This window comes from Artemia franciscana, chromosome 18 (assembly GCF_032884065.1).
Source record: "Artemia franciscana chromosome 18, ASM3288406v1, whole genome shotgun sequence".
NCBI classification, from domain to species: Eukaryota; Metazoa; Arthropoda; class Branchiopoda; order Anostraca; family Artemiidae; genus Artemia; species Artemia franciscana.
The window spans coordinates 29,969,873-29,994,748 of NC_088880.1; the positions used below are offsets into that span (position 1 = coordinate 29,969,873).

Sequence of the window (24,876 nt, forward strand, 5' to 3'; positions counted from 1 at the left end):
TCAAAAAATTAAATCTATACCTTGCATACTCCGCTTACCATAAAAATCTTCCTCCTCAATTATTATCTTATTTTAATATTAATAATTCTGAAGGCCTCTGTCTCCGTTCATCCAACCGTTCCTTCATTGTCCCCAAGTGTGTCTCTAGTTCCGCCCAGCGATCCCCCATTTATAAATCTATACTTCAATGGAATATAATACCCTCCAGTGTCGAGCTATCCACAAGTTTTCGCATGCTGTATAGCAATGTACTAAAATTTTGATATTATAACTCTCTAAATTCTTATTCAATTTGCTTTAGTTACTCATGTTTTCTCTTTTCTATTTTTTTCTCTCTTCTTCATTTTCAATTTTTTGTGGTTATGGTCCTCAACAAGTTCGCTTCCAGGATCTTTATTATTATTGGTGTTATATTGTAGTTTTATTTGAATAAATTGAATTGAATTGAATTGGACATAAAACAAGATTAGACTTAAAACAAGATTTTTCAGACAATCCTATTAACATTACCAGTGTGAGTGCGGATATGTTGACGTAGATGATCCCTCCTCCGAAATCTTTTAGTACAATATGGACACTGGAACATGGTCATCAGTCCTTGAGGTGTCATAACAGTTACTCTGACGACTTGCTGTTGGTCTGTAGAAGAAGAAGCAGATCTACCAGCAGCAGTGGACGAGGGGGATTGTATAACCGTTGTTGTTCCAGTGTGTGGCACAAGTGGTGGCTGAATTCGGGGTAGACTAGGGGAGGCATCTAACGGGGGTCTCTGAAAGGGAAGCAACTAAATAGATAATTTCCTTTATCATAATCCGCACATATATAACTAAAAGAGATGATCTCACTATACCCGTCTCCAAAGTCCCAGCCTTATAAGAATTATAATATAAAACAGTAAAAAAACATGAAAATGTATCTTCTTTAAACTACCATAGGACATACAGCCCCCCCCCCTCTCCCACTCTCGTCTTGAGATTCAAACTTAAGAAATCGATTTCCTTGTAAAATCCTAATATTAGAATTTTGATGTGTAGACACACCTTTGTTTTTCCATTTGATGAATGCAGTAGGACTTCTTATTACCTACCTAAAATGTTTTTGTTTAGCTGTTCTTCATTATTAAATAACTATGATTTAGTAATTTTATCTACCTAAATAAAAAAAAATTGTCAATTAGCCTAGTTATCAAACGAAACGATTTTTGGTTGTTTTTTCCTTATTTTTTTTTTCAAACCTCACACCCAATGATTTTAGTAGCAGAAAATACCACTTGTCACTTACATTTAGTAAAGTTCGCCATCAGAGACGGTTTTAGAGGGGGAAAGGGGCAGTTGCTCCGGGCACAGAAATTTTAGGGGCAAAAAATTTCAAATATATAATCTAACGGTTATAATAATTTTGTGATTTGATTCTTATTAAAATAAAGCAGAGGGTACAGTTGACAGTAGGTATAAGCAAATTGAATCTGAAATTTTAATTTTTTCAATACCTTCATCACCGTTCCTTGAAAATAAAAGTAAGTAGACCGAATTCAAGCAATTTTAAATTGATCTTTAAGAAAAAGTAGGAAGACCAAAGTAAAAAAAAAAAAAAAAAAAAAAAAAAAAAAAAAAAATGAAAGCAATCAGTTTAGACGAGATAATTAACAATTTTACAGACGCTAAAGTAAGAAAAGTAGGATTTAAATAAATGAAAAATTTTGTTACAATTTGGCCTGAAAAACTTTAGAAGACGGGAGGGGAGGGGGTGCCAATCAAAATTTTACCCCGAGTGCAAGAAAGGTCAGACACGTCACTGTTCACTCTTATGTCACCTATGCTAAAGAGCACGCTGGAACTAATCACTAACTTCCAAGTATATTATCCCTTTTAATTATTCCTAGCACCAGGATTTTGAATATACTTTGAAAGACCACACGTCATCTAGTAGAAACAAGAGCCAAGAGCTCATATGGCACTTGTGGCGAGGTCAGAAAAGCTAAGAGCCAAGAACTCATATGGCATGAGCTATAGCAAAACTCAAAGAATCAATAGAGTGATTTAAAAGGAAAATCAGAGGCTTAATGCCGGTCGGGATTTAAAATAAGAGCTCCGAGACACGAGATCCTTCTAAATACCTAAATTCATTAAGATCCGATCACTCACTTGTAAGTTAAAAATACCTCATTTTTTTAATTTTTCCCCTCCCTTCAGCCCCCCAGATGGTCAAATCGGAAAAGCGACTTTGTCCAGTCAATTTGTGCAGGTCTCTGACATGCCTACCAATTTTCATCGTCCTAGCACGTCCAGAAGCACCCAACTCGCCAAAGCACTGGAACCCCTCCCCCAAAGAGAGCGGACCCCCCCCCCCCCCGCCCCAAATCCCTCAAAGAGAGTGGATCCAGTCCGGTTACGCCAATCACGTATCTTCGACATTTGCTTATTCTACCCACCAAGGTTCATCCTGATCTCTCCGCTCTAAGCGTTTTCCAAGATTTTCGGTTTCCCTCTCCAACTCCCCCAAATTCCACTAGATCTGACCGGTATTTAATAAGAGCTCTGAGACATGAGTTCCTTCTAAATATCAAATTTCATTAAGATCCGGTAACCCGTTCTTAAGTTAAAAATACCTCGATTTTTCTAATTTTTCCGAATTAACACCCCCCATAACATGACTTAACGTCTTAGGAAAGCCTCCTTCGCAGTAGCTGGAAAATACTGTTTACAAATGGGTCTTAGAGTGGAAAAAAGATGAATATAGCTATTGGACCTTTCAACTATGCTTAACAAAAATAATAATAATAATATTTAGGAAATAATTGGTGCCGGGAGTGGGGGCAGCTTGCCCTCAATTCCCATTTGAGTCATAAAAAGAGCACCAAAACCTTTAATTTCCGGTCGAATGAGCCTCCTCCAAAGTTTCTACGACAACTCCTTCCATACAAAGCGCCTAAGGATTGTTTGCCTATGGCATATCTTTCCATCTTAAGCAGCTACACTGTGCTACCAGAAGAATTCTTACCAAATGACAGTTTTGAATGCAATCTAAAAATGGATATTAAACAAAAACAAAAACAATCCTGCTCACAACTAAATGCAGTACCATGTACAGTAATGCAGTACCATGTACTGTAATGTACCAGTACTGTAATGCAGTACCATGCTGCGAAATGCAAATGCAGCTGCGAGCGCTCTTCCTCCGCTCTTATCTGTTCAAAACTTCACTCTTTACCAGCTCTCACGAAGTTCCAATTTTCTTTCCTTTCATACGATGTATTCCCCCTCCCTCATTTGGAGGTTTTTTTTTTCGTTTAGTTCCGATGGATGGCGGCAAAACACAATTTTTTTGCAGTCTAACACCCCAATCCACAAAACGTGGATCAGCAAATATAACCGTTCTATCAATAAAGCCCTATAAAGTGAGATAAAATCCCATTTTTTATAGAGCTTACTGTTTGATATAAGATCAGCCAAAGAAAATCTAATATCATCATTAAATAGTGTAAATAGAACTTACTGTTTGATTAAAGGTTTGTCAAACGTGTACCTAACACCAATCTTAGATGGTGTAACCAGAGCTTACTGTTTGATATAAAGTCGGCCAAACGAAAACCTGACACCATCCTTAGATGGTGTCAACAGAGCTTACTGTTTTATATAAGGTCAGTCAAACGATAACCTAGCACCATCCTTAGACGGTTTAAACTGATATTTCTATTTGATATAATGTCAGGCGAACGTGTGCCTAACACCACTCTAAGATGGTGTAAACACAGTTTACTGTTTGATATAAAATCAGCCAAAGGAAAAACCTGACAACAGTCTTAGATGGCGTAGCCAGAGCTTACTGTTTTATCTAAAGTTAGTCAAACGAGTACTTTACATAATCATTAGATGGTGTAAACAGAGCTTACTGTTTGATTTAAGGTCAGCCAAACGAAAACCTGACACCATCCTTGGATGGTGTAAACAGAGCTTATTGTTTGATATAAGGTCAGCCAAACGAAAACCTGACACTATTTCTTTCAGTTAAGCTGACCAAGACTTCTTGCGCAGTCTTGGTCAGCTTAACTGCTGAGCATGCTCCTAAATTATTGAATATTAATGAATTAAAAACTAATTAACGTGGATGTATATTATTGTATAACATAAAATCCCTAATTATTAAATTATTCAATTCCCATCATTCTTGGCCAGCTCTTTACCGGGTTGTTATTTTATTATAAATATCTTGCTTTTTATGGCACTTGGTAGTTGCCAAGTGACATACAGCGATCGCAAATTCTGTCGGTCTGTCTGTCTGTCGGTCCTGGTCTTGATAGTTCAGGCACTTCCAGATAAGCTAGGACGATGAAATTTGGCAGGCGTATCAGGGACCAGACCAGGTTAAATTAGAAATAATTGTTTCCCAGATTCGACCAATTAGGTATTTGAAGAATAATGAAAAAATTAGGTATTTTTAACTTACGAACGGCTGATCAGATCTTAATGAAATTTGATATTTAGATCTAGGAGCTGATCATGCTCCTAAATTATTAAATATTAATGAATTAAAAACTAATTAATGTGGGTGTAATATCATTGTATAACATAAAATCCCTAATAATTAAATATATAATTTAATTAAGTATTTAATTCCCATCACTCTTGGCCAGCTCTTTACTCGGTTGTTATTTTCTTATAAATATCTTCCTTTTTATGGCACTTGGTATTTGCCAAGTGACATAGCGATCGCAAATTCTGTCGGTCTGTCTGTCGGTTGGTCCTGGTTTTGCTTGTTTAAGCACTTCCAGATAAGCTAGGACGATGAAATTTGGCAGGTGTATCAGGGACCAGACCATATCAAATGTGAAATAACCGTTTCCCCCATTCGACCATCTGGGGGGGAGTGGGGGACAGTTAATTCGGAAAAATTAGAAAAAATCAGGTATTTTTAACTTACGAACGGCTGATCGGATTTGAATGAAATTCGATATTTAGAAGGATATCGTGTCTCAGAGCTCTTATTTCAAATCTTGACCGGATTCGGTGACATTGGGGGGAGTTTGAGGGGGAACCTAAAATCTTGGAAAACTCTTAGAGTGGAGGGATTTGGGATGAAACTTCGGGGGAAAATAAGCACAAGTCCTAGATACGTGATTGACATAACCGGAACGGATCCGCTCCCTTTGGGAGAGTTGGAGGGGAGGGTTAATTCTGAAAAATTAGAAAAAATGAGGCATTTTTAACCTACGAAGGAGTGATAGAATCTTAATGAAATTTCATATTTAGAAGGACCTTGTAACTCAGATCTCTTATTTTAAATCCCTATTGGATCCAGTTTCATAGGGAGGAGCTGGGGGACCGGAAATCTTGGGAAACGCTTAGAGTGGAGAGATCTCGATGAAACTTGGTGGGAAGAATAAGCACAAGTCCAAGATTCGTGACTGACATAACTGGACCGGATCTGCTCTCTTTGGGGGAGTTAGGGGGGGGGGTTAATCCAAAAAATAATTAAAAAATGAGGTATTTGTAACTTGAGGTATGAGGTATCATAAATGAGGTATTTGGGCCTGACATAAAATGGGGTATTTGTAACTTACGAACGCGTAAGTTACAATCAGATCCTAATGAAACTTGATATTTAATAGGATCTTGTGCTTCAGAGCTCTTATTTTAAGTTCCGACCAGATCCGGTGACATTGGGGGGAGTTGGATGTGGAAACCGGAAATCTCGGAAAAGTTGAAAATTGAGGTATCTTTATCTCACGAATGGCTGGTCGGATCTTAATGAAACTTGATATATAGAAAGATCTTATGTCTCAGATGCTTCTTTTTCAATTTGAATCGGATCCGGGCACATAGGGGGTTCGAGGGGGGAAACAGAAATATTGGAAACCGGAAATCTCGGAAAACGCTTAGAGTGTAGAGATCGGGATGGAACTTGATGGGAAGAATAAGCACAAGTTCTAGATACGTGATTTATATAATTGGAACGGGTCCGCTCTCTTTGGGGGAGCTGGGGGAGGATTTCCAGTGCTTTGGCGAGTTCGGTGATCTTAGACGTGCTAGGACGATGAAAATTGGTAGGCGTGTCAGGGACCTGCACAAATTGACTTGATAACATTCGTTTCCATGACTCGATGATCTGGGCGGCTGGGGGAAGAGGAAAAATTGAAAAAATGAGGCATCTGTAGCTTACGAACGGGTGATCAGATCTTAATGAAATTTGATATTTAGACGGGTCTTGTGCTTCAGAGCCCTTATTTTAAATCCCGACCGTATCCGGTGATATTAGGGGAGTTGGAGGGGGAAACGAGAAATCTTCGAAAACTCTTATAGTGGAGATATCGGGATTTAACTTAGTGGGAAGAATAAGCACATGTCCTAGACACGTGATTGACATTTAAGGTCAATCAAACGCAAACCTAAAACCAACCTTAGATGGTGTAAGCAGACCTTACAGTTTGATATAAGGCCAGTTAAGCAAGTACCTAACACCGTCCTCAGATGGTATAACCAAAGCTTACTGTTTAATATAAAGTCAGTCAAACGAATACGTAACACCATCCTTAGAAAATTATTTTGGAAAACTTTTGTCACACCTTCCTCATTGTTTCGAAGCACACACATATCAGAACCGTATTCGGCCAAGTCATTGCTGTTTAATATTCTAATCTTATTCTAATCTATATTTAATATTCTTAATCTTAGCCTACAGACTCGTCCTTCGATTCTTCCCAACTTTTTCCAACTGAGAGAAAAAAAACCTGCACTTTTTTACATCTTTGATGTATCTATCATTTACAGGATGTCCCAAAAAAACACCGGACTTGAACCTACTATAAATAAAATTTATTTATTTGAAAGAAGCAAAACAAACATCATTCTTTTTAGAAGATGTTACAATTATACGTGAAACACAATATCAGGCAAAAGCCCCAACCCCTTTTGCAAGTCCTACAGGCACTTATTCTGTCCATGAAATTATAGGCCTGAGAAAATTTGCCTGGTTTCCGATAAAGGTGGGAAACAGCCACAAAAAGTCATGGGATCCTAATGAAAATCGCAATATCATATTCAGCACATCAGAGAAACCTTGTTCAGAAGTTTTAAGCTTCCATCTGTAAAAATGTGGAATTAAATGTTTTTGCCAAAAGAATGATGACAAGCTTTTTCTTCTGGCAAAAGATAATAATCTAAGAGCGAGCATTTGGCCAACGCATCTTCTCCCTTTCCTAAAACAATACTATTTTTCTTTTGAAAATTATTTAGACCATCTCTTAGTCTGATAAGTATCATCATTCTAAAAATTTGCTTCCTACAACAAGCTAGTTCATTTATCTGCAATTACTAGAGTCTATTGCCTCTACAACCAGAAAAGAGAAACAAAGAAAAGATAGCCACTGGGCTACTGGTCTTAGGAATTTTGAGACAGGACTCACCTATCTCTTCCCCCCTTTTTGTAAACAAGCCTTCCCTTGAAATTTCAAGGTGTCCACCATTGCTTTCCTTCATCCCAAGAACCCAACCCATCAGTTTCAGACTAACTCAAACAGGAAACATTCGTCTCTCAGTAACATTCGTCTTGTTGAAGTAAGGATGCTAGGGTTGTTTTGAAAAACATAAAAAACATTCACCATGAAATATACATATATATATATATATATATATATATATATATATATATATATATATATATATATATATATATATATATATATATATATATATATATATATATATATATATATATATATATATATTTGTTTCTAAGTTGTGTTTGTTTGATATGGAAAGGTAGTGTGGTCTTCGTCACTATTTAATTCTCAACAATGCCTTGCCTCAAAGCCAGACAATGCGCAAGACTGCCAGTAGCTAAGCGAAGACTGAAATTAACAGCGGTAGGTTTACATAAAAAACATTCACCATGAAATATACATATATATATATATATATATATATATATATATATATTATATATATATATATATATATATATATATATATATATATATATATATATATTTGTTTCTAAGTTGTGTTTGTTTGATATGGAAAGGCAGTGTGGTCTTCGTCACTATTTAATTCTCAACAATGCCTTGCCTCAAAGCCAGACAATGCGCAGGACTGCCAGTAGCTAAGCGGTGACTGAAATTAACAGCAGTAGGTTTCTATTCGTGTCTACTACTCTCAGGAACAGCCGGAGAATACGGTCCCCGTCACCCCTGAGTACTATCTTTTATTCCTCCTTCCAAATAAATCTTCCTTGCTTTCAAATTGTTGAAACCTTTTTCATTCTTTTCCATATCATCTCCTACAGCTTTGTTATGGTTTAAAGCTTTGTCAAAATGTACAGCCCATATCCTCTCAACACTTTGCACATCACTAATTAAGGACCCGTAACTGATATAGGTCCGCACTGAATACTTCCTCTCAATTTCTTAACATACCAATGCATTGCTCCAAAACTTCTGCGCAAACCCCTGCTCTCTTCTACCAAGCTTAAAGCCTTTTTGCTAGTACTCTTCGCTGTTTCTCTAACTTGTCTGCCTAAGAGCTCAGCTACTGACAAACACACATCTCCCAAAAGTTGCTTTGTCCATCTTCTGCATTATCAAATTCCAGGCTCTCCCAATTAACATCCAACTGTTCCTGGAAAGTTCATCCTAAATAATCAGCCTGGAATCATCAACGTCATACCCACCAGGAGGGTGGTTGCTTCTTTATAAATTTCAGCTTCAAGTTAACTCTAGATACGTCTAGTTAGTATCTTTCATTTTAACAACAATAACAGCACTTCTATGTATCCTACCATTGTGTCCTCAGTCAATCTCGCTAGTCTGTGATTTACAATAACATAATCATCGATTTACAATAACATAATCAATGAAGATAGTCGTTCTACCATCATCTAAGTACCATCTTAACTTGTGGGCGATTTTATTAGCAAATACTATATTGGCTAGAGCTAGATTATTGTACCTCCAAAATATAGCTATAAATTATGTTTGCTATTTTGCCTTCCATACATTGAATTTCCCTAAGTTAGGATACCATCTATCCTTATTTGAGGTCACTGATGTCCCTAAAAGAATGCCGCATTTCAATCCGAGATCACGTCTTTTGTTCTTGTATCCATGGGAGTGGCTAATATCTCCACCAGTCAAATATAAGCACTATGTAAATATAGCACTATGACTATGACCAAGCACTATGACCACTATGACCATGACCAACTATGACCACTATGACCAAGCACTATGACCAAGGCAAATATAGCACTATGACTGATACGTTTCATCTTTTCATCATAAAGTATGCAATTATAATTCTATTATTAAGGCTTTCCCTATCTCAGCATGGCTTAGAAGTCTTTCCTTTCTTATGTACCTCGTCTTTCCTACTTGGATGAACAAATTCTATATCATCTAATTCCGTCATTCGTATTTCTTGGAGATACGTTTTTGATACTCAAATCCCTTGCAATTTAGAACGTCTGAATTCATCAGTCAAAATCTCGATCCGATAGATGTCTATCAACGTCGTAACGTTCTATTTCCAGAAAGTTATAAGCCATAAAGTTATAATCATTGCAATTTTTAAGGCCTTCAAGAAAGGCAATAGGTTCTCACAAGTCCAGGGACTAATAACTCCTTCTCACGTATACATACATTGCTCAAGGGGCTTACAACTGGACAGCAAGAAGACTTTATGACCTTTGGTAGAATAGAGGCTCTGTACAAGCCAAGGCCCCATCCTGATTACTCCATGATCTTCAGCATGCAGCAATGCGCTCCTATAAACAAGACTCAATTTCCACCACAAAGAATTTCAAGCTTATTGTCCCCAACTTATTGTACAATCCACACCTGCAATATTTAACAAAAAAAATAACAATAAACAGGGTAATGCTGCACCACTTCTATGGATCACCTTGCAGCATTGCTTGCTGTCATGGTTCTAATTAAGAAAACCCGTAAAAGCTCCATCCCAATGCTATTATGAGGCCACGTCGTCAGGGTTTCCCTTCCGAAGATAGTGACAAGCTGGGAGGGGGTAGTTTACAACAGAGTGGAGATCCCAAACCATCTCAAAACACCAGGCAAGCCCAAGCCTTTTTGATGAGCCAACCCTCGTCAGTGCATTTGGGGCTAAAAGGCATCAGAGAGTTCACAAATATTCTATAGAAACGAGAAGATTAGTACCTACGCTAAACTGAATATTGATCTGCATGCAAAGAGTTATGTTTTTAAAGATTATTGACTGCAAGGCAGACAGATAGAAAGAAATGGGGAGAGGGAGGGAGAGAGAAAGTACTAGAAAGGGAAACTTACCCCTCTTCTTGGAGGATTAGGCGTGACGCTTGATGGCACTACAACAGACTGTAACCCTTGAGTATGCAGGCCAGTCCAGCTTTGATGTGGAGCAGGAGACAAAGATCGATCACGTGTAGGGTTGCTCTCAGAAAATGACAAACTCCGCTTCTCCACTGGCTGTATTGGGTCACGATTGACAGTCAGGTCAAAAGGTTCAGGCGTTTTTGTTTTCAATGGTGGAGTGCGGAAAATTTGACTAGCATTTGAGTCAATATATTCTTGGTCCTCTACAACAATTGGCTCCCTTTTGATGACATCACTAGTAGCTTGTTGTAAAATATTGGGGACTTGATGTTTAGCAAGGCCTGAAAAGGAATTCGGTTCAGACTTGGCAATAACTACACCCTACTTACGGTAATAATAATATTGTATTTTACAGCTTTTAAGGCATAGGCTATACAGAAATTTCATAGACATAACAGTAAAAGTGGTGGTGAAACATGCACATAAGAAAAATAATCATAAATTCGATTCCACTAGGAAAAGCTAATTAATTATATTCAAATTATGAGTTAACAGAATAAGGAAAATAGGCTTTTGGTGTATTACCAAAGATTAATTTTTGAATATGAGAAACTGATATTAAAATAGAAAGAAGTGGCTCATTTCCTGTTCCCTGAGAAATGATCCCCAAATCCCCAAAAGCTTACTGTATATATGAAGGACAAGATCTGACCCCTCATAACAAGTCACATGAAACTGCTTAGAAAAACTTTTGGAAAATTCTAAAGCTAGAAAAAATGATTCATTAGACTTTCAGATAGACTTTTGTGCAAAAAAAAAAAAAAAAAAAAAAAAAAAAAAACACTGCTCTGTGCCTTTCAATCGACCATCATAAAAAATTATATTCACCTAAAACTGACTGTATCATAGGCAGCGCTTAAGTAAAGAACGATCTGGGCTCCATGCATTACTTTTTTTTCACCAAGACGCTTTGCATGGAAGGAGTTGTTGTAGAAACTTCAGAGCGGGCTCAATCGACCAAAAATTAAAAGTTTTATCTCCCTTTTTAAGATTCAAAAGTGACTGGAGGAAAAACTACCCCCCCCCCCAACTCGTTACATATTCTCCTACTATTACTAAGGCTAAGGGTATTAAGTATGAAGATTCAGGCAATATGGAGGAAGAAGTTAGACTAAATCAAAACACACTATGAGCATGAAGGTTGTCAAGAGGGCGTATAATCAATATCTTAAGAACAACTTAGAGTATTAAGTTGAAACTTACAGGACATGGTGTGGAGGGTGTTGAACTAACGATTAGGCATTGTATGCATGCTATTACTAGCACTTCTAATGTTACTGCTATAACTATTGCTTCTTAGCTGCTGCTGGTTTTGAATTTGATCCAGCTATTTATCGTAATGTCTGTTCGTTTTGGGTTTCATTTATTTATTAATAGTAGTTTGTGGTGACGGTTTGCTTGAAAAAGTAGTTGATTCTATTTTCTCTTATCTTTGGTGTAATGTAGCTCTTTATATTTGTCGAAAAACTTCTTTTGTGGACAAACTCTTTTCCAAAAAAATATAAGGAATAGACTTCATTACATAATGAAAAAACGCATTTTCAGAATACAATAGGCAACATGACCCTATTGATTAAAATAAAAATCAAGAATCTTTTACCAGCATTAATGCAGAAAATTGCAAAGATTTCTGAATAAGATTATTTCCCATTTCATCATTCAATTAAGAAGTGGAGACAGAGCAGAAATGATTCCCATTCAAGGCCAAATCCAGGGGAGGAGGGTACTAGATTGGAATCCCCCATGAAGTTTTTTCCGGTTCCCAAAAAAATACAAAAATAAATACAAACAAATTTTGATGCGTTTTTTAGTTTTTTTTGTGTTTCCACCCCTCTAAAAAAAAGATGCACCATTGTCCCCATCCCTTCCAAACTTCAACATTTATTGCTTTCAAATATGTCTAAACTACTACTAGTACTACTGAAAACTCATTATAGCAGACAGCCAGCTAAAGAACTAGACAATCTGTATTGAATGTAACATAACCTACTCACAACTTAATATTTTTTCAAATCAACAAAACAATAAGAGATACTTTAACAATCCCATTTTTCATAGAAATTTAACTGTGATTATTAAAATGAGTGTGGTTTTGAACCTTCACAACTCACCTTAAACCTTCCATTTAGCCCCAGCTCCATTTGCAGGTAATATATATATATATGTATATATATATATATATATATATATATATATATATATATATATATATATATATATATATATATATATATATATATATATATATATATATATATATATATATATATATATATATATATATATATATATATATATATATATATATATATATATATATATATATATATATATATATATATATATATCAGAATACAATTTCAATACATTTTCAGAATACAATAGGCAACATGACCCTATTGATTAAAATAAAAATCAAGAATCTTTTACCAGCATTAATGCAGAAAATTGCAAAGATTTCTGAATAAGATTATTTCCCATTTCATCATTCAATTAAGAAGTGGAGACAGAGCAGAAATGATTCCCATTCAAGGCCAAATCCAGGGGAGGGGGGTACTAGATTGGAATCCCCACGAAGTTTTTTCCGGTTCCCAAAAAAATACAAAAATAAATACAAACAAATTTTGATGCGTTTTTTAGTTTTTTTTGTGTTTCCACCCCTCTAAAAAAAGATGCACCATTGTCCCCATCCCTTCCAAACTTCAACATTTATTGCTTTCAAATATGTCTAAACTACTACTAGTACTACTGAAAACTCATTATAGCAGACAGCCAGCTAAAAAACTAGACAATCTGTATTGAATGTAACATAACCTACTCACAACTTAATATTTTTTCAAATCAACAAAACAATAAGAGATACTTTAACAATCCCATTTTTCATAAAAATTTAACTGTGATTATTAAAATGAGTGTGGTTTTGAACCTTCACAACTCACCTTAAACCTTCCATTTAGCCCCAGCTCCATTTGCAGGTAATATATATATATATATATATATATATATATATATATATATATATATATATATATATATATATATATATATATATATATATATATATATATATATATATATATATATATATATATATATATATATATATATATATATATATATATATATATATATATATATATATATATATATATATATATATATATATATATATATATATATATATATATATATATATATATATATATATATATATATATATATATATATATATATATATATATATATATATATATATTGCAAGCTTTATTTCCCCTCAAACCTGCTGCAGATAACAGTGTGGTTGAACACGTACTTGACCATAAGAGGAATTGTTAGGAAATATTTTAGGAATTGAGTGAGTTATTAAATTAAGAAGAATACTTCAAAGTTAAACCTTCTTCTTCTTAGAGCAATTCTCAGAGGAAGAAAATGGAGTACCATTTATTCATACCAATATAGGCTAGGGAATTTTTGAAAAAGAAAAACTGTAATATAGCAATAACCCAGAATATTTAATTTTAAAATGTAACTCTTTTGTATCTCCCATCCCTCAAAGACGTTGGCCAATCTTCTTCTCAAAGGTTTGGACAGCAATAATGATTCAAATTATTCATTTAGCAATGACCTTACTTTTAGAGTCTACAACCAGTGAAAATTACAGTTTAATTTGTATTTTGTCCTGGCCGAGTGGGTTGGTGCGCTGGATTCGGGATCCTTTGTCTGAGAGGACACGGGTTCGAATTCCAGTGTACCCAATTCTTCGGTTTGGGACGGGGGTCAGTGGTGTGACCCTGTAAGCTTAGCCAGAGTTGACCCAGCTCTAAATGGGTACCTGGAGAAATCTGGGGAAGGTAAACAGGAAGGGTGTGCGAAAGCACAGGATGGCTGGCCCCCAACCCCCCATTGCACTTCCTGGCTGAAGGGCCAAGAAACGGAGATCAGCACCGCCGGTAAGGACTGTAAAGTCTAATGCCGTATCCTTTACCTTTTCTTTTTTTTTAAATTGACTGACAAACATGGAGCTTTTTTTTAAATAATGCCTCTCTCAAGGCCTCATTGTGAGGGACTGCACAAGAGGGAGGATTGTAACCTTTGGTTAAGAATATATGACAATGGAGACGTAACAGCTGCCTCGTTATGCTTCCCAGCTTTTCCACTCCAGAAATAAAACAAAAAAGGGCTATGTAGAGAATGGTATTTTACAAAAGAGTTCATTTATGTTGAATTTAGTAGGGATGAATCTTACTTTCCCTTGTATTTGGGTTGTATTGGGAAACGAGCTACGAGCCTTTATTTAAAGACTCTCCTTTGATCACTGCCTCCCCCCCTAAAAAAAGTGTTATTCGTTTGATTAGTCATGCCCCTCTTTGGTCTGAGATAGTAGTTTTGTGTTTGCCAATTTTTGTTCAGTTCTATTTTGCATACTGTTGAGACAGTGCAAGTAAGCTTGTTTGTACTTTACAGGAATTGCTTTTACCCTATTCTCTGGCTACGATAGGGAGTGTGCTAGATTTCAATTGAAGATGTGAGATCCATACACAGGGACTTGTCCATCCCAACATGATAGATTATATTCTTTATACTGATTGGATTGTCACTTGCCTCCATTTTTCCCAACTGGTGATGAATTTAAAGAAACTAATTTACTAAAGCTGCTCAATAATCCTATTCAGAAATATTAAATTCAAAATTTAAGAGGAAGCTAATTTTTGATTCTTCCTACTGTTAATTCACTATCACCTAGGATGAATAATTTTTTTTTTTTTGGCTGTATCAGGAGCAAGCTCTCCATTAACATAAGCAATTAAATTATAGTTAACAAACAGTTAACATTCAGTTAACTATGGCTGAAACTGTTCAGAGTTCTGATATAGAGTAATCAATAATAATTCTCTGATTTGTACTTGATACATTTATGCTGTTTTACTGCTAATCAAACTACAAAGTTCTTACCCCATGAAAAAAATGAATATTCAAGTTAACCAATCATCAAAGGAACAAGTACACTTTTATCAGGTATTTATGTTATCATAAACTCCCTTCGTCCTTTGAGTATTAAACTAAACAGTTTCAGCCTATAATAACATGAAACAGAAAATAAAAATTTATAACTGAATTTGATGCAATTTATTGGCATAAGAAACAGCAAAACACCCAAATGTGGTAATAAGAAGGAGAGACAAGTAGTCAATTTTAAATATCTTGGAAGATCTATCAAGAATAAAGGATACACAGTCCAAAGAGTCTTTGTTAGAATCAATGACTTTAATAATCACTCAATGAATCAAAATCTTGTACATTTTATAAGTGGTTCTTGAGCAAGAGACAGGCATGGCAAATACTAAAACACCAATGAGCATAAAATATAGCAACATTTTATGTTGCAAAGAGAAACAAGTAGTAAATATCTTGGCAGATCCCTCACAGGCACAACCTAAGAAGTCATTTGTCAGAACCAGATAGGCTAGCAGCATCTTCAAAGGAGCTAAATTTTATATATGATTTTTATGAAAGTGAATGACATGACAAACAGCAGCACACCCATGAGTATCAAATGCGACAACAACAAAGACCAACAAGTAGTCAATATCTTGGCAGATCCCTCAAGAACACAGCCTAAGAAGTCGTTTGTCAGAATTGGACAGGCTAGCAGCATCTTAAAATAACTTAAATTTTATATATGATTTTTATGCAAGTGAATGACATGACAAATAGGAGCACACCAACGAGTATCAAATGCGGCTACAAAAAAGACCAACAAGTAGTCAATATCTTGGGAGATCCCTCAAGGACACAACCAAAGAAGTCACTGTCCAGATCGGATAGGCCAGCAGCATCTTCAAATGAGCTAAATTTTATAGGTGACTTTTATGCAAGTGAAAGACATGACAAATAGAAACACACCCCTGAACATCAAATGTGGCAACAGCAAAGAGCAACAAGTAGTCAGGGCAGATCCCTCAAGGACACAGCATAAGTAGTCATTGTCGGAATGGGACAAGCTAGCAGCATCTTCAAATGGGCTAAATTTTATATATAATTTATTGTGCAAGTGAATGGCATGACAAATAGCAACAGACCTATGAGCACCAATTGTAGAAACAGCAAAGACCAATAAGTAGTCAATATCTATCCCTCAAGGACACAGCCTAAGAGGTCATTGTTGGAATCAGATAAGACTAGCAGCATCTCCAAATGAGCTAAATTTTATATATGATTTTTTTTATGCAAGTGAATGGCATGACCAATAGCAGCAGATTCATGAGCACCAAATGTAGCAACAACAACGACTAACAAGTAGTATATTCAAATGAGCTAAATTTTATATATGATTTTTTTTATAAGTAAATGGCATGACAAATAGCAGCACACCCAAGAGCACCAAATGTAGAACCAACAAAGAGCAACAAGTAGTCAGTATCTTCGCAGGTCCCTCAAGGACACAGCCTAAGAAATCATTGCTGGAATCGGATAGGCTAGCATCATCTTCAAATGAGCAAATTTTATGTATGATTTTTTGTACAAGTGAATGGCATGACAAAGAGCAGCACACCCATGAGCATCAAACGTAGCAACAACAAAGAGCAACAAGTAGTCAATATCTTGGCAGATCTCTCAAGGACACAGCCTAAGAAGTCATTGTCAGAACCGGATTGGCCGGCAGCATCTTCATATGAGCTAAATTTTATATATGATTTTTGTGCAAGTGAATGGCATGACAAATAGCAGCACATCCATGAGCACCAAATGTAGCAACAATAAAGAGCACCAAGTAGTCAATATCTTGGACGATCCCTCAAGGACACAGCCTTAGAAGTCATTGTCTGAATGACATAGGACAAGAGCATGTTCAAATGAGCTAAATTTTATAATGTTTTTTGTGCATGTGAATGGCATGACAAATAGCAGCACATCCATGAGCACCAAATGTATGAACAACAAAGACCAATAAGTAGTCAATATCTTGGCAGATACCTCAGGGACACAACTTACAAACTCATTGTTGGAATTGGATAGGCTAGCAGCATCTTCAAATGAGCTAAATTTTATATATGAGTTCTATGCAAGTAAGTGCCATGACAAATAGCAGCACACCTGTGAACATCGAATGTACCAACAGTAAAGACCAACAAGTAGTCAATATTTTATACTACTTAGGATCCACCAAGAATATAACAAATAAGATTATAGGCAACACAATATATCAGCTATCCCAAACCAATATCTTAAGAAGGCAAATATGGTGTTAACTAGGGTGTGTTTGACACATGGGGAATTTGACTCAACATGGTGACCCAAAAGCATCCACCATATACAAAGACTCAAAAATAAACTGTTGTGTGAAATCAACAACCTAAAAAACATTTATGACTCTTTGCAACTGGAGTAGACCAGAGACATTTAGCAACAAATAGACTTTTCTTGGATGCTTGGGACTCCTCTGGAGAGATAGAAGGATCTAAGACAAGGATTGACTTATCTATCAACAAATGAAATGACATCATTTTTATACAATCCTAAACAGGGCTTATGCCAGATTTGCCTCTCACTCATTTAGACTATTCATCTTGGGTTTTTCTACGATTAGCCATGGCTTGATACCCACAACTGTTTGATTTTATTTCCTAGAAATATGTATCAGATGCAACAAATGGTCATCTCAAAATTTCTATCAGATGCTTTTTGGGAAAATACAACGTGTGGGGAGGTGTCCCAATTTGTGCACTAGCCTTTGTGTTTGGTTCAAACCAAGGCCTTCACCCTACTTGGGTTTCTAGCCCTTAAAAACAGCTTTGCTTTAGCAATCCTCTAGCATTCAAAAATAAGTCCCCATTGTTCTAAAACTAAAAGCTCTAAGAATTAATACCTTAATGCATAATTTAACAGGACAATGAATTATGCATGCACTCAAGGAATGTGTAAACAAACACAGTCTTGAATTTGCTTAAATTTTTTTTTAGATTACATACACTTTAGCTTACCTTTAATTTGAAGCATTTCAGCAGTTCTAAAGAAATCTTGCATACAGTCTTTTGAAACAACCACTTCACCATTATAAACAAACTTCAATATGGCAGCTAATTCCTCACTAGAAACACCATTCAGAAATATCACTGGGTATTGGTGTTCAGCCACTTTTGACAATGTTTCATAGAAATAAGCACTACAAGCTGATAATATGACTCTATGAGCAGGGAAAATTCTTCCCTCACTACACAGGACCACATCAGTGAATATGTCCTGTCTCCAAAGTTCTTCAACAACATGTACAAAATTTTGTCTATGATTATTCCATTTTAAGACAAAATCCTCTGAGGATGGAACAGGAGCAGCCATTGCAAGGTCACATGTTCTGTATTGTGTAGTCTGTAAACAGAATAAACTCTAATTATTCCATCACTTAATTAAAGAAACGAGAACTTATTTTGTTTATATGCCTAGTTACAATTTTTCAATAGATACTTTTTGTAACAAATGAGATAGGATCACTTGGCTACAGTAGGCTAAAAGGTCATTTACTGGAATGCAAAAAAAGTCCAATGGAAGCAAAAAGCACAATTTGAAACTGAAACAACCAAAAATTATCATGGATAGAAAAGGATCTGTCACCCCCATCCCTCCCCTACTCATGATGTTTAAGTGGCTGTTTGTACTTAACCAAAAATAATAAAGGTTAAAATATTTCATGTTAAAACAGGTTAAAACAGAATAAACATTAATTATTCCATCACTTAATTAAAGAAACCAGAACTTATTTTGTTTATATGCCTAGTTACAATTTTTCAATAGATACTTTTTGTAACAAATGAGATAGGATCACTTGGCTACAGTAGGCTAAAAGGTTATTTACTGAAATGCAAAAAAAGTCCAATGGAAGCAAAAAGCACAATTTGAAACTGAAACAATCAAAAATTATCATGGATAGAACTGATTCACTTTTGTCTAAAATAAAGCTGTTGCCTAAACTTTCCAAATCTGGACAACCAAATTTTTATACATTAACTTGCATACAGTAATACTCCTTCTTCTTCCAAAAAACAGCACCTGAAATTTATAGCAGACTCCTTCTGGCTTCTAGGAGGCCACCATGCAAAAAGTGGGGTAGCAAAGTAGCAATGCTATTTGGCAGTTTTCAAATTTGTTGGCAGATTTTGTCTAAAATACCATTTTTACATATAAAAATACTTTTGGCTCAAAGAAAAGCTGTCAAAACAGGGGTTGTGCTGTTAAAGTGTCGGCAGCTTTTTGAATTCTGTCAAATGTTGCTAATGGCAGCTTTGGAACTTTTTCTATACCTGCTAGGTGGTTTCTTATAAATGAACAGTTAATGCAACAAAAATCAATACAACCATCAAATAAACAAAAAGGCCCTTTTCTTGCCATCAACATCAGTATAATCAATATACGTGTACATATATATTTTTTTTCTCTCTTTTTTTAAAAGAAAGAAAATAATCAAAAAAAGGGTTTTTTAAGGCCAAACGAGAATACTGAAAAAAAAAACACAAAGCGAATATTTTGAGAGGACAACCGCCTCTCTTCTACAGCGCGAACAAAATAATATATACAAGGAAAATGCAGAAGAAAGAACCAACAAAAGAAAGGCGGAAAGTCAATATGAAAAAAAGACAATTAAAAAAAAATTTAAAAGATAAATAAAATTCAATATGAGCCAAAAAACAGAAGAATTAAAATCAAATACCTAACAACCAGAAAGCAAGTCATTCACCAATACCCGCAATTTCCAAAAAATCCAAAAAATTAGAACTACCATCAATAGATACTAGTGAACAACTGAGAAATAAAAGAAAAAATTTATTTACTCAAAACAAACCAGCAATTAAATAAATCAGAGAACTATGTCATCTGATTTCTGAATTTAAAAGTTACATTCCTTACAGACATCCTTTGAAACATAACAGGTTATTGACTTGTTTGATTATGTGATTGGGAAGGTGGTTCAAGGTTTATTACAGGAATAAAGTATTGGCTTTTCTTTTGAGAAAACCAAAATATGACTAATTTATTCTTAGATCACAGGAATCTCTGTTCAAAACTAGAACTAAATATTGGCAATTAAAAATTTCAGCATCTTCTCTGTAGTGCTGGACAATACCTTTGACATGCAAAATTAAGCTAGCTTGGTTAAACAAAACAGCATATTCTGGGTGATCAAAGATTTGTTCTGCAAGGGCAGAATGAAAATTTTCTGTTTTTGTTCTGCTTTTTAAGGGTGTTAATAATTGAGGTAGAGTGCTGAGTTAATCTATCTGTAACCCATAGGTCAGTTCTTCAAATGTACCAAAGACCACATGGGCATGGAATTCTGTGGACACCAGAGTTTTCACCCTTCAGGTTTTTACCTTGATAAATATGGAAACTGATAGTTCCACTGAGTCTATAATAGGCGTAAGTGTTATTTTTTCTTAGATCTTTGGAAATGTGGTCAGACCCCTTTTACATATGGGAGACCAAGATAAACAGAATCTTCCTTTTGATTTGGGTTTATTGTGTCACTATCTGATAAATTTTAATACATTTCAATTACAGAATTTATTAAACTAATTCGGTAACCATTGCCAAGTAACACATCCCTAAGGTGGTCAAGCTCTGAATCCATGGAATGTGGTGAAAAAACAACAATGCTCTATCAACTAGAGAAGTGACCACTCCTCTTTTAACCACAGGAGAATGATTAGAGGAATAATTTAAGTAACAGTCATTGTGTATAGGTTTTATACCTCTGATACCCAGAGTTTTGGATCCAGGGAGTTAAGCAAGTGAAGGAAAGACCCCAGAGATTCTTCGCCATGCTCTCATGAATAAAAATATCGTCCTTTAAACAAACCCGAAATTCAGGTTTACAAAGACTCTGCAAAATAGCCCTTTCTTCAAGGACTTCCATGAAGATATCAGTCCCTTTTGGTGAAAGGGGGGCGCCTGTTGGAAGCCTATATTTCTGTCTATAAAAAAAATACTTCTATAATGGGAATAAAAAAAGAAGTTCTGTTGCAAATGGCTGTAAGTAATAGAAGTGTCTGATTCGAAACTGTAGATTTTTCTGATATAGATGGTTTAGAACTGAGTTTATGCTCCAAAACGAGTTTGGCCTTTTGGGGATCACAACTAGTATACATTGAATCCACATCAAAACTGCCAATGTTTGTATTTGGTTTAACCGAATATTGTTTCACCTTGGAAACAAAATATACGGAATATTTAATATAGGATCTTTGAGTCTGAATTAGTGGGCAAAATCCAACTGATAAGAATCTCCCTATTTTTGCTGTAGGAGAATTAAATGAGGAAACAAATAAACAACATATTAAACAGTTATCAGATAGTGACATTTTTAAATAAAATCTGCAGTGTGGGTTGTCCCATTTATTCCATTCATATTCTTCCTTTCTTAGAATCAGATGGTTACTCTTTATTCTGAAACAAAAAATTTTATTTTCCAAATAGGGGAAGATGATAATAGGAGGTAAGAACTATTTAAAGGTATTCTATGTTGAGTTGTGTCATGTAGAGTGAGAGACCTGGTGTTGATAGAAATGGGTGTATCCACTGCAGAATTTGCCAACAAATCAGCAATTTCATTATAGCATATACCCTTGATGACTTGGAACATGTTGAAACTTGATGATAATATTTTTCTGTTTAAAGTCAAAGAGAAGGCTATGAAGGCAGTACAGGTCTGACTCACGTGTTGATTTATGCACTTTAGAAATCAACTGTAAAACTGACTTTGATTCTGAGAAGACAATGCACTTTTTTGATAGTGAAGGTTTTGCTTTAACTACCTTAAGTGCCTCAATTATAGCTTTAATCTAAGCAGTCAGGATGGAAGGTCCATTTGGCAGCCTGGTACAAATATTCACATTAGGATTGCTGCAGCTTGGGATTATTGCAGCTGAAGCTGCTTTGGATCCCTTTACTAAACATCTGTATAGATTTGGAGGAAATCAGGGTAATCATTTCAGCCTTTCTGTCTGAAAACTACCTTAATCTGAAAGGGGAGAAAACTCAACTTCTTATCCCTTATAAGCTCAGTGCATACTTGAATAGGGTTAAACTTCCATTTTGAAGTTTAATCTTTAAATTCTTATTCAATTTGCTTTAGTTACCCATGTTTTCTCTTTTCTTTTTTTTTCTCTCTTCTTCATTTTCAATTTTTTGTGGTTATGGTCCTCAACAAGTTCGCTTCCAGGATCTTTATTATTATTGGTTTTATATTTTAGTTTTATTTGAATAAATTGAATTGATTGAAGGCTAAAGATGTAAAATGAAACTCACTGCATTACTATTCCAGTTGGAAACTAATACAGTGAAAAGAATCCCAGAGTGGATATACCTGCTATTATTCATTGGACAATTATTACCAAAGGTTTTTGAAAAAACTCCATGCACTTGACCAACTGCATGGATTTTTGTGTAATACTTGATTACCAGCATGTTCCTCCTCTCTTAAACTAACAGCATGCCAGTTAGAAGCCTGGACTTTATGAATTGGGTATGGTTGTGAAAACCAAAGGCTATTTTTACTGCCATGTTTTGAAGGGTTTCTAACTTTGCTAAGCTTGTTTTGCAACATCCTCTACATGCTTCAATACCATACTCAATCTTTGACTGGATAAACCTTTTGTAAAAATCAAACAGGATTGTTGGTGAGCTGGCCCATTTAGTAGTAGCTAAATGTTTTAAAAGAATTAGCCTTTTCATGGAAGATTCTTTTTAAAAATCAATCTGTTTTTTCTAAGTCAAACCAAGGTCCAAATGGATACCAAAAAGTTAGAGAGAAGGGTCATAAACAATTTCATTGCCATTTATCCAATTTCGGGAGGGTCAAATCCTTTTGTAAAATATAGTTGCCTTAGTCTTTGATGTTGATACTGGAAGAGAATGAGCTGTGAAAAAGCTCTTTGATCAGTGGTTTAATTCCATTGCCATAAAATTTGTATTGGACCCAGAGTTCCAAATCAAAAGATTGTCAGCAAGCTCCACTTTGCAAACATTATCAGAGCTGAACTTTAAATCGGACAGAAACAAAGTGAACAATAAAGGGTCAAGTTATGACCCCTTCCTTTATTTACTGGATAGACAAGAGTATTCTCTATGGACTCTAACTTTATGATGCTTGTCAGATAGGTAATTATCTAAAAATTGGATAAATCCCTCAGAGAAGTTCATATGTTTAAGAATTCTGGAGAATAAAGTTTTATCAGCATTCTTAAACTCCTTAATTAAACATTTGGTATTCTATCAAATGCAATTTGATAGCTAATAAAACATTTGATGCTATTTTAAAACCCTTGTTTTTAATTGTTATTACTTTTTCAAGGTATACTGTGCATCCTAACTGAAAGCCAATCAGAATAATGGCAGAAGACAGAATAGAATATACAGAAGCATTAACTTTGGATAACACAAGTCCTACTCCAGAAATCTCCTATGGTTCATGTTTAACTTTTGTCTCTTTTACTTCACATAACTTATCCATTTCAAATATTTGTTGACTATATCCTAGACTGTTTAAATTTAATGATTCTGCTTCACAGCACTTTTCTTTGATTAAATCTGTCCTAGATTGAGTCTGTTAATGAGTTAGATACTTAGGCTAAGTATACCTAGGTGTACTTCTAACATTAAGATCCAATGTCTAAGATTAAACTACATTTTCTAAGATCAAGCTTATACTTTAAATATACATCCAAGATTAGGGTCCCCTATTGACTGTCATAGCATTTAAACATTCAACATTGTTTATGACTAAAACATTCAAGCTTATTACATTCTTACTAAGAAAATTTGGACAAGTGAAACAATCCACTTTCCATGTGGTATAATAGATTGTGCAGTGATTTAACTGATGAAGAGGGTATTAGCTGTCTAAGCACAGGGTATCTTAATCTATTTACCCTCAAGTAATTTTCTGACTAGTAGGCTATCTGAAATAAATCACAAGTTATGTCACCAATTAGCGTAGAAAGAAACCACCATTAAGCTACCCAGTACGACATCATAAACTATCTCAGTCAAACAAAAGTGTGAAATAGTAGTAACATTGGTGAATATCTCAAAATGTAATGCTTACAGTGTTATTTTGTATTTTTGTTGTCAAATCTTGTTTACAATTGGTAATGATGGTGATGCTAAGTTTTCAAAAATTTAGATGGCTGTTCAAGGCTTTACTTCCTAAAACTTCATTGGAATGATAATTATCACAAGCTACATCACACGACTGTCACTAATTTTGCTTTCCAGGTTCAAATAATCTAAAGAGAAAACCATAAAGCATAAACTATGCAAACAGAAGAAACAATAAAATACGAAAGGTACAAAAAAATATTAACTCTTACAGTAAAAGAATATGAGACTCAGAATATTTTAAACGACAAAATGTTTAGTGGGGTGAAACAATGCAATACAAAAAAACTAAAAAGAGGCAAAGGAAACTCCTTATTCCAATGCACATTAAAACTTATTGGAATATTCAATAGTAGAGAGGATGTAGC

The 24,876-nt window shown here is 35.1% G+C and overlaps 1 protein-coding gene across 2 annotated transcripts in view; it reads right to left on the reverse strand.

Annotated features, from left to right (window-relative positions):
* LOC136038857 (zinc finger and BTB domain-containing protein 8A.1-B-like) overlaps positions 1-24,500 on the reverse strand; it is a 56,491-nt gene extending 31,991 nt beyond the window's left edge. For both annotated transcript variants that reach the window (XM_065722309.1, XM_065722308.1), the window contains exons 1-4: positions 24,456-24,500; positions 18,343-18,727; positions 10,295-10,641; positions 511-769 (exon numbers count right to left, since the gene is read on the reverse strand). In XM_065722309.1, coding sequence (XP_065578381.1) covers positions 511-769; positions 10,295-10,641; positions 18,343-18,697 — 961 coding nt within the window. In that variant the 5' untranslated portion in view covers positions 18,698-18,727; positions 24,456-24,500. The remainder of the gene's footprint in view (positions 1-510; positions 770-10,294; positions 10,642-18,342; positions 18,728-24,455) is intronic.
* Between the last annotated feature and the right edge of the window lie 376 nt (positions 24,501-24,876).